Source organism: Pundamilia nyererei, unplaced genomic scaffold (genome assembly GCF_000239375.1).
Source record: "Pundamilia nyererei isolate P.nyererei 1_Seehausen unplaced genomic scaffold, PunNye1.0 scaffold00001, whole genome shotgun sequence".
NCBI classification, from domain to species: Eukaryota; Metazoa; Chordata; class Actinopteri; order Cichliformes; family Cichlidae; genus Pundamilia; species Pundamilia nyererei.
The window spans coordinates 11,370,875-11,382,519 of NW_005187402.1; the positions used below are offsets into that span (position 1 = coordinate 11,370,875).

Genomic DNA, 11,645 nt, shown 5'->3' on the forward strand with positions numbered 1-11,645 from the left:
AGAATCTCTGTCATTTTCTATAGTCTCTAAAAAGAAACAAGGAAAGAACAAAATACATGTATTTGATATTTTGTGATATATTATTTAGTTTGCCAACAGAACAGAAAAAATACCTTGAATAAACAACTGTAAAATACGCTCGTCTGATCTTCTTCCATCTGAATCAAAGGCTTGAAGAGTATAATTATCACTGTCACTCCTGCTCAAGTTATTGATCCTAAATGTCCCATTACTGAGGAAAAGATACCTATGTTCTGTGGTTTTAAAACTGATCATATTCTTTTTCACATTAAATATGTTTAATGAATCCTTCAACAATTGGTATTCAAGTATTTCCGAGATGCTGCCCAGATGGATGTCCACAGTTCCTCCCAAAGCTCCATAGCACTTAGTTTCATCCTGGCTGCCATCACAGTAAGTTCCCATACCTGCCAATGCAAAGTAAACGGAAGGAAAATTGACACAATTTTGAGTGTTTAGTACCTACAAGAACTACAGTTTTTCTTTTCATTTAGCATTTGCACATGTTTAACAAAAACAGAAATTGCGGTTTTCTGTTTACTGCTTGCTAAAGTGTACACTATGCAATCAAGCATTTACGAGAGGACCCAAGTGCAGAGGCTTGGCGATAGTAACAATAACAAACAAGAAATCATGAACAATTAACTTTAACTTTACAATAGCTTAAAAAATATACAATAAAGAATAAGTTACAATAACTTGCCTTCAACTTTTCCATTGTCTTTAACATCCAGGGTGAAATGAATGTTTTTCTCTTGAACTCCATCTGAATTAAAGACCTCAATGCTGTATTGACCTGAATCATTCCTCCTCAGGTTTGTGATCTTGAGTGTCCCGTTCTTGATTATAAATGTTAATCTGTTGTTAAATTCCTTGTCTGTTGTTATTTTTTCTTTCTTTATATTGAACACAGTTATGTTCCCCTTGGGAAGCACCTTCAAACACTTAAGTTCACGACCACTAGCATCAGTCATCACTTGGATATACACAGTTTCTTCAAGAATAGGAGAGCATGGACATGTGTTCGTCCTGAGGTCACATGTAGTCTCATCAATTGGAACGAGAGCTGGAAAAACACATTTAATAGAACATGAGCTGAAATTATTCAGACAACAAATGGAAATGATTGCCTTCATTACTGGCAAATTTTCTACTATAATACTTCTTCACTGCCTAAAGTACTCATTTAGTGCAGCTAACACTAATCAGTGACAACGTTTAAAATTTCAGTGTCCCTTTAAACTTTAAAGTTAAAGATTAAATAATGAATATGGATCGCAGCCCATGTGTGGTGAAAAGAACTGGAAATGCCCATAGATAGACAAATTCTAAATCAAGAAATATCCCATTTGTTGTCTTCAAGAATTTGGAAAAATTAAGCAACATGAAACATTTATATCTATCTGTGTAGTTTTTTGTTGTTGTTTTGTTTTCATCTTCTACCCTTTGTTGCACAGGGGTTGTGTACTGTGTTTTTCTGTTTTACTCCAACAAGATGGCTATATTTCTGATTAACTTTATAATAACTTCAAAAATATACAATAAAGAATAAGTTATATAACTTGCCTTTAACATCCAGCGTGAAATGAATGTTTTTCTCTTGGACTCCATTTGAATTAAAGACCTCAATGCTGTATTGACCTGAATCATTCCTCCTCAGGTTTGTGATCTTGAGTGTCCCGTTCTTGATTATAAACTGTAGTCTGTTGTTAAATTCCTTGTCTGTTGTTATTTTTTCTTTCTTTATATTGAACACAGTTATGTTTCCCATGGGAAGCACCTTCAAACACTTCATTTCACTGCCACTAGCATCAGTCATCACTTGGATATACACAGTTCCTTTAAGAAGAGGAGAGCATGGGCATGTGTTCGTCCTGAGGTCACATGTAGTCTCATCAACTGAAACGTGAGCTGGGAAAGATGCAGTCACATGAACATGAGCTGAAATTATTCACACTACAAATACTAATACTTGGCTTCTTTATGAAGATGATCTTACCATGAATTCCCCCTGCCACAAGCACAATGATAAGAAACTGCTCCATGCTCTTCATTAAGCCACGTTGTGATTTTAATCTTTAAAAATTACTGTAGACAATGATGAACAAAGCTGGGTATAAATCAGTATAACGTATATACTGTTGACAGTATTTTTTCAGCATACCTTAACATTCATATCTTACTTTTCTATCGCTGCTCTAATTGCATCGGCAAAACTGAGTCTCTAGACAACACTGTAGGGTGACACTTTCACAGCATATCAATGCAAGTATAAAAAAGTATATGTCACGTATTCTTGAAATATCCTTTTGAGAAAGAACAGGCAACATGTGCGGTGACAAGTTAATTCACAAATAGTTCAGAACTTCCTGTGGGGAGAGCTGTACTGCTGTACTGCACACCCTGTAAAGAGCACTCTTTACAAGGTGTGCAGGAGGGATGCCTTTTTATGTTTGTATGTTTGGATGAGTTTTCTTTCTGAAAGGAAAGGAGATAAACAGTATAGAACAAATAAAATGTAAATAACCAAGGAAAAACCAGCTTGTTAAAATGCTGCAAATCATTGGCACAAAATGGAACTATGAAGTAATGTTTTCCAGAAAATATTAAAACATTGAATCCTCATATCTATCAAAGCAGGCTGAATTCAATATGAAAATGTAGATGCACGACTCACAAGTATTCAAAATTGCCTACAGTATTTGTGTAAAGAAGACAAATTTAGGTATTCTAAATGTATGCATCTGTAATATGCCTTGAATCTTTATTGTAAATGTAATTAAATTAAAAATTGCAGACATGTTAAAGCAAACATTACAATTTTGTAATCACTTTTAATTTTTAATTGAAAAATAGGTTGAATATTTTGTACTTTATTAAAAAAATAAAAACATTTAATTTCTTACTTACGTCAGTAAACAGCTGGAGTGATGGTTAAACATTAACAGAAGAAGAATTACCATCAAGGAAATAAGGATAAACATGATTCACTTTCAAATTAATGAATGCCTACATCAGCACAGGCTGAGGCAGTAACCCACTTACGAGCGCTCAACTGGAACCAGGCACAACTCATCTGTGAGAAAGACACCCCCGCATGGGTACTTCCTGCATCACAGAGCAGAGATAGAAGCTAGCATTCTGAGAGAGGTGCAGTGAAACTGTTCGAGTGGTACAGGGCTACTTTGAACTAACAGACCAGTCACACACACACATATATACATACATACATATATACATATACTGTATATATTAGGGGTGCAACGATACACAAAATTCACGGTTCGGTTCGGTTCGGTTCGATACTTTGGTGTCACGGTTCAATATTTTTTTGATACAAAAAAATGTTCATGCCTTTTTAATTTGTCATTTATTAAAATTGTAAATATATATATACATATTAATTCAAAAGTACAGTTTTTAAATTTAATGTTGCTGAAACAACAAAGGGATAAAATAATAAATCTATCTGATCGAGAAATCACTCATCTTTGGAAAATAGAGTCTATTACAGAGAAATGGCTCTTTGCAAAATAAAAGCTATACTATACGCTTCTTCTGGGGTATACTCTCAGCAGCATATTAAACATATCAGGTCCCCATAAGGAGAATCATAAGCTAACGGCTGTCTAAATGACTCGGGTAAAGCTTGTTTCATGCGTGCTTGTTGTTTTTGTCTGCTTCCACTTGTCTTTGCACTAGGATGATGTCGGCGTTAATGTGCAATCATATTCGTAGTGTTCCCACTAGTGCTGTCAGCGTTAATCTCGTTAAAATGACATTAACGCCATAACGCCGCAAATCTCCGTTAACGAGTTACTGCGGATTGCCCCGCGTGTGGGGCTGGACGGCGTCAACACGTTAACGAGCTAACTGCGCTAACGCACTAGTTCCCACAAATGTAATTGAGTATTATGTGGCACATCCGACATACTGTTTTACTTTTGTCCATGACGCGCTTACCATCAGGGTCATGCTTCACATGAAAACCAAAATAGTTCCAAACACCAGATCTGAATGAGGGTGGGGGAGGTTCAATTTTGGGTAGCGTTGAGGCAGTTGCCATGTTGCAATGAGCTAAACTTCTGTCTCGCTAGCTTGTGCTGCACTCAGTGGATCTGCGCTCAACGGTGCAGCCTAGGCGGAGAAGTCGAACGCAGATCCACTGAGCTCTCAACACAGACAGCATCTTCAGAAGAAAAGTTAATAAAATAAAATAAAAATTTTGTATTGTTCGATATATGCGTACATATGGGTACCGAACCGAAAGCACTGTATCGAATACCAATACGAGTATTGTTGCACCCCTAATATATATATATCCTCTACAGGGAGTGCAGAATTATTAGGCAAATGAGTATTTTGTCCACATCATCCTCTTCATGCATGTTGTCTTACTCCAAGCTGTATAGGCTCGAAAGCCTACTACCAATTAAGCATATTAGGTGATGTGCATCTCTGTAATGAGAAGGGGTGTGGTCTAATGACATCAACACTCTATATCAGGTGTGCATAATTATTAGGCAACGTCCTTTCCTTTGGCAAAATGGGTCAAAAGAAGGACTTGACAGGCTCAGAAAAATCAAAAATAGTGTGATATCTTGCAGAGGGATGCAGTAGTCTCAAAATTGCAAAGCTTCTGAAGCATGATCATCGAACAATCAAGCGTTTCATTCAAAATAGTCAACAGGGTCGCAAGAAGCGTGTGGAAAAACCAAGGCGCAAAATAACTGCCCATGAACTGAGAAAAGTCAAGCGTGCAGCTGCCAAGATGCCACTTGCCACCAGTTTGGCCATATTTCAGAGCTGCAACATCACTGGAGTGCCCAAAAGCACAAGGTGTGCAATACTCAGAGACATGGCCAAGGTAAGAAAGGCTGAAAGACGACCACCACTGAACAAGACACACAAGCTGAAACGTCAAGACTGGGCCAAGAAATATCTCAAGACTGATTTTTCTAAGGTTTTATGGACTGATGAAATGACAGTGAGTCTTGATGGGCCAGATGGATGGGCCCGTGGCTGGATTGGTAAAGGGCAGAGAGCTCCAGTCCGACTCAGACGCCAGCAAGGTGGAGGTGGAGCACTGGTTTGGGCTGGTATCATCAAAGATGAGCTTGTGGGGCCTTTTCGGGTTGAGGATGGAGTCAAGCTCAACTCCCAGTCCTACTGCCAGTTTCTGGAAGACACCTTTATCAAGCAGTGGTACAGGAAGAAGTCTGCATCCTTCAAGAAAAACATGATTTTCATGCAGAACAATGCTCCATCACACGCGTCCAAGTACTCCACAGCGTGGCTGGCAAGAAAGGGTATAAAAGAAGAAAAACTAATGACATGGCCACCTTGTTCACCTGATCTGAACCCCATTGAGAACCTGTGGTCCATCATCAAATGTGAGATTTACAAGGAGGGAAAACAGTACACCTCTCTGAACAGTGTCTGGGAGGCTGTGGATGCTGCTGCACGCAATGTTGATGGTGAACAGATCAAAACACTGACAGTGGATGGCAGGCTTTTGAGTGTCCTTGCAAAGAAAGGTGGCTATATTGGTCGCTGATTTGTTTTTGTTTTGTTTTTGAATGTCAGAAATGTATATTTGTGAATGTGGAGATGTTATATTGGTTTCACTGGTAAAAATAAATAATTGAAACGGGTATATATTTGTTTTTTGTTAAGTTGCCTAATAATTATGCACAGTAATAGTCACCTGCACACACAGATATCCCCCTAAAATAGCTAAAACTAAAAACAAACTAAAAACTACTTCCAAAAACATTCAGCTTTGATATTAACGAGTTTTTCGGGTTCATTGAGAACATGGTTGTTGTTCAATAATAAAATCATTCCTCAAAAATACAACTTGCCTAATAATTCTGCACTCCCTGTATATATATATGATTAAATTGCTGCTTATATTGCACCTTACAGAATATATAACTTTTATACAACTGTACATATCTCTGTAACTTTAAAATAAAAGATAAAAGCAATTTTAATGTAAAAATCTACATACTGCCAATGGAGAGATGCCAAACTGTCTTTCATTGTACTTGTAGTTGCCCATGCTAGCAATAACAGATTCCTGTGACTGCACAGGTTTGCTGACACAGCTGTTAATGGTGCAGCAGCTGCTGTAGCCACGATAGCATGTTGGTTAATTTGACACCTTTTGATGCATTTATTTCTATTTTTTTCTCTTTGTTTCTTAGCTTTTCAGCTCCACTTTTTCGCTTTTTTTTTTATCCATCTTTACTCTCTACTCCTACCACACTAAACTGTGTTCAGCATAGTGCATGAATGCACATGGAAGGGACTGGTTGCATTAGGATATTTGATTGGGTATTGCATTTGCTCATGAAAATAATGCACAGCAGCCCTTAATGACAGCTGTAGCCTGTATAATTACATCAACGCAGAGAAAAAATTATTCACCCATCAGCCCACAAGTGCATCGGCCCACCTGGAAAATGCCTGGTATGGTCCTGGATCTTTGACCCAGGGTTTAAGGTTTGTTTAACGTTATTCATTAATGGAACTATGAGATACGTATGTTTAGTTTCTAAGGGACTTCGAGTTTTGCATGCTTATGTTTCAGGTTTTCAGTTCGTTTCTTTTTATATCTGATCTCTTTCTCATGTCCAGTCTGTCTTTGTCTCATCTGTGTTATATCTTCAGCGTCTTCTGTTTGTTTGATCTCCCTGTGTTTTGTCTACTTGTCTCCATGTTTTTTTTATTCCCTTGACTAATGGGTTGGGACATGGGGAAAAAAAAGTCTTCTTTGCCTTATTTGGCAAATAACAAACTGATGTTACATTTTTATATCCATATTTGAGCCAGTTTCCCTGAGAAGTCAGATACTGAACAAGCATAACATTCAATTTCTGTTCAGAAAAGTAAATAAGGGCAATTTGCATCTGAAAACACCAAGCAAATTATTTTTTCTTTAACTCTGTTTATGTGTGAGTGTTTGTGCAAGTATGTCTAAGTAGTGAAAAGCACATCTTCAGTGGGTTCCCAGGTAGATTGTTGGGTATTTCCACTGGACAAAAATGGAATATAATGATTTGACACAAATGACACAGAAACATTCAGGATGATTTACCATCATCATCTCAGTTCAGTAATTCAGACTGACTGCAGTAAAACACAAATTCCTGTTTCATGTGGAAATGCTTTTAAAAAGAAATTTCCATATGAAAAAGAATTGTTGCTATATGTTATCACATAACAACCTGTTAAACTTGCTATAGAAAATACAAAAATAAAAAGATTAAAACCTAATACAACACAATAAAATTCTAAAATGAATATAGGTGTGGTATGAGATGGTAAAGATTTTTTGTGTCAATGTAGCTGAAACATTTATCGGAGAAAGCGTTTAGCTGCATGCGGTGCAGAGGATGTTGAGTATCCATGTATTATCCACAGCCACAATCTTCTGATGGAGGAATCAAAATAGTGTGTTGATTCAAACTGAAACCAAAATGTTTGAGTACACTCAAAAGTAGGTATTGCCCAAAGATTTCCTTCCAATGATGTGAGGTCTAGTAGGAATGTGCTCAGAAAATTTAGTTAAGAGGTATTTTGATCTTTAAAGAAGCCGCAGTGCTTCCAAATGTTTTCTGTGGCTAATTGACTCATATAAAGTCCCAGGTGTGAGAAATGCTACATGTGAAAGATATGTTGAAATGCTGGTGGTATACAAGTCTGGCCTAAATCTACTGTCAGAAAGACTGAAGCAATCCAGGAGTTCAATTAACTGTCTTTAATGAATTCATACAGACAAAATGAACAACATTGTGTCTCTGTTTCTTGCCAGCCTTAATTTGAATTTTTTGCAGATAGAAGTGAATGTATGTATGTGATAATTTGTGTGTGATTTTCTGAGACACAAACAGATAATTCTATAATTAGTAAAGTTATAAATACTGGCATGAATAATGATAATATCACCTTCTGCTGAGGTAGGACACTCTGCACAAGGCACAAGCAATATCTCACAATGTCTACGAGTCGTCTCACACATGAGGTCAAAATTAGCAACAGTTTTGGAGCAGAACAGTCCTTTTACTTATTGTTAATACAGGCTGTAACACTTGGGCACCTTGTGTGGCAGAGTGAAGTACAAGTATCTCTAGCTCTCAAGACTACCATGACCTGGAATGCTGTGAAACTACAGTGACTGAATTGCTGATTCATTATTAGATACTGCTTACAATGTTCTCACTCAACACAGGTAGATATCTCCTGTTCTTTGGAGACACTATTGACATTGTTCTTGACTGAGCAGACCAGATGTCCCGAGATGTGATGTTTCAAAGTGATGATGTTAGTCTCATTGTTTCCAGGAAGGAGCTCAGCATCTGTCAGTGTGCGTCCATCCAGAGTCCAGCTGTACTGAGGACTGTCCCCTCCCTCAGAGGAGCAGGACACCCTCATCTCTCCCTGGGACAGACACTCAGAGACCAGCAGGACAGAGGACACAGGAGCTGAGAGAAACACACAGATGAGTTTAGATTTAAAAACTAGAATTGTGAAAATTCTTTACAGTCTCAAATGAAGAACAGGGAAAGCATAAAATACATGCATCTGATCATTTTTTATATTTATTGTATAGATCAGCAAAACATTGTTAAATTTATATCTATTAATAGCTTTATTGAGAAGAAAAGGAATTACCTTGAATAAGCAACTGTAAAATCTGCTCGCCTGATGATCTACCCTCTGAATCAAAGGTTATAAGGCTATAATTACCACTGTCTGTCCTGCTTAGATCACTGATTCTAAATGTTCCATTACTGGGTAAGATTAGAGATTTGTGTGCTATTGTATTATAAATAGCCTTATTCCCTCTCACATCTAGTATCTTTAATGAATCCTTTAACAAGTAGTATCTAGGTATTTCAGATGTGCTGTTCACTAGCTGGATGTCCACGGTTCCTCCCAAAGCTCCATAACACTGAGCTCCATCCTGTCTGCCATCACAGTAAGTTTCCACACCTGCAAATAAAAAATTAGACAAAAAGCAAAACTGTCAAACTTTTGAGTGTTAAGTTACTACCAGAAAGACTGCAGTAGCATATGCAAATGTTTACAATGAGCAGAAATTTGTAAGCTTCATGATTATTTATGATTATTTTCATATGGTTCCCACAGGTGGGCACAAATTAATGACTGAATTCCATCAGCAGAAATAGTGGTTTTGTGGCTACTGTCGTTTTGTTTTAGTAGTAGTTTGTTGTTTACTCAGGCCTGCTGGCAATCAAAAACAGAATATGTATCTAACTGTTATGCAAAACCTCAATTTTTTTGCTGTTCTTAGGGTCTAAAAAACTGACTTTCGGAAGCTGCTCTCATGTGGCAGTTATTCATTGAAAATGAATGCAGGAAGTGAAAATGGAGGAAATTTTAACCCACAAAGAAAAGGTTTGAGTACTCCTGAAACAGGGGATAGTTGTGCAAAAATGCTGCAAATCTTATCAAATGTATGTAAAGTAGCAGCATCACTTCCCAACAGGGAAAATGTTACCTTGAATAAACAAATGTAGAGTCCAAACATCTGATGTCCTGCCATCTGAATCAAAGGTTTCAAGGGTATATTTACCAATGTCAATCCTGCTCAGGCCATTGATCCTAAATGTCCCATTGCTGGGAAAAATGAGATATCTATGTGCAATGGTATTAGAAATAACCTTATCCCCTCTCACATCTAGTATTTTTAATGAATCCTTTAACAACTGGTATCTAGGTATTTCTGAGGTGCTGTCCATCAGCTGGATGTTCACAGTTCCTCCCAAAGCTCCATAACACTGAGCTCCATCCTGTCTGTCATCACAGTAAGTTTCCACACCTGTAAAGGAAAACAAAAAAGTAAACAATTTATTCTTTTACTTATTATTTAACAAGTTCACCTCTCATAGCTGTATTTTTCAGCTCCATATTAGTTAAATAGTTAAAAAAAATTAAATATAAAGTAAGATAAAAATGTATTTGCTATTGTTTTGCTATTGTTTTGTTCAAATTCATTTTGATAGTCTCTAAAAAAGAACAGAGAAAGCAGAAAATGCTATATATATATATATATATACATATATAGATATAAAGATTACCAAAAAATCTTATATTTCTATAAAGTAGCAGCTTTATTAACCAAAAAAAGATTACCTTGAGTAAACAAATATAGAGTCCGCTCGCCTGATTTTCTTCCATCTGAATCAAAGGTTTCAAGGGTATATTTACCAATGTCATTCCTACTCAGGTCATTGATCCTAAATGTTCCATTACTAGGAAAAATGAGAGACCTATGCTCTATGGCATTAGAAATAACTGTATTATTTCTCCCTGCTAGTATTTTTAATGAATCCTTTAACAACTGGTATCTAGGTATTTCAGAGGTGCTATTGATCAACTGGATGTCCACAGTTCCTCCCAAAGCTACATAACACTGAACTCCATCCTGTCTGCCATCACAATGAGTGATCACACCTGCAAAAAAAAGTGAACAAATAAACAAAGTCAACATCAAACCCAGATGATAAAATCAGTGACTGAATTTAATTTAGTCAAAATGTAAACCCCGAAGGACTCTGAAAATAAGGTTACATGTTATTTAATGAGTTTATATGTCATAGCTATATTTACGCATTTTCACATTAGAATGATCTCAGAATGTGTCGTTAATCTTTAAGGAAATATAAGTAATGGAAGTAAAAATCATTTAAAGTGTTAAAATAAAACTCATAAACTGCAGTTCAACAAATCCTTTGATGAATTCAACTTACTTTTATTGATGGTGCTAGATCACGTGGCAGCAAAACCTCTTTTTTTATTATAAAATTAAGCATTAATGAAGAAGAACAAAAAGTTTAGTAGCTCACCATAAGAGACACCGAGTAACATAAACAACAGTCCAATGACAGCTTCCATGTCTGCTCACTGTACAGCCCCTTATGATCCAGTCAGCAACTTTTCCTTCAATAACAGAAGTGTGTGTGCTACACGCTGCTGTCAGCTGGTACTTCACTTTTCACACACTGAGAGGATGAAAGGAAGTGACATCATATTTGATCCCCGTTTTGCTATCAAGAAAAGAAAAAAAACTGTCAAAAAAAAAGGGTCTTCAAAAGCAACATCTAGTGGTCGAATATAAATTGAATACATGTGTGAGCAGTGAAATGAACCCTTTCATGGTATTCAGGTATGACCATTTTTAATATTTTTAAGTATAATTTCTTTCTGCCTAAAAATGTTTGGGGTAATGTTTATTTTCTGCAACATTGTGTATATTACCGAAAGTAGTCACTCACTCATCCAAATCATTTATGTATTCCAAACAGGTCTTGTCAGATAGCATGTTGGACATTAACTATCCATGCACAGTATTGTACACAATATTCACTAATTGATAGGGGATCACTCAAGGTTTAAACATTGAACTCCTCCACTTGGGGCAGGAACTCATCCCCGACCCGGAGTGGGCACTCCACCCTTTTCCGGCTGAGAACCATGGCCTCAGATTTAGAGGTGCTGATCCTCATTCCCGCTGCTTCACACTCGGCTGCGAACTGTTCCACTGCGAGCTGGAGGCCCTCACCCGATGAAGCCAACAGAACCACATCATCCGC

At 37.0% G+C, this 11,645-nt stretch overlaps 1 protein-coding gene across 1 annotated transcript; it reads right to left on the reverse strand.

Moving 5' to 3' along the window:
* Positions 1–8,244: 8,244 nt before the first annotated feature.
* Positions 8,245–11,190, reverse strand: LOC102196482 (uncharacterized). Its single transcript, XM_005719955.2, has 4 exons — positions 10,899–11,190; positions 10,186–10,506; positions 9,626–9,871; positions 8,245–8,510 (listed from the first exon to the last, which is right to left on the reverse strand). Exons 1-4 carry the CDS (start codon positions 10,945–10,947, stop codon positions 8,245–8,247), a joined length of 882 nt encoding a protein of 293 aa, XP_005720012.1. The 5' UTR covers positions 10,948–11,190.
* Between the last annotated feature and the right edge of the window lie 455 nt (positions 11,191–11,645).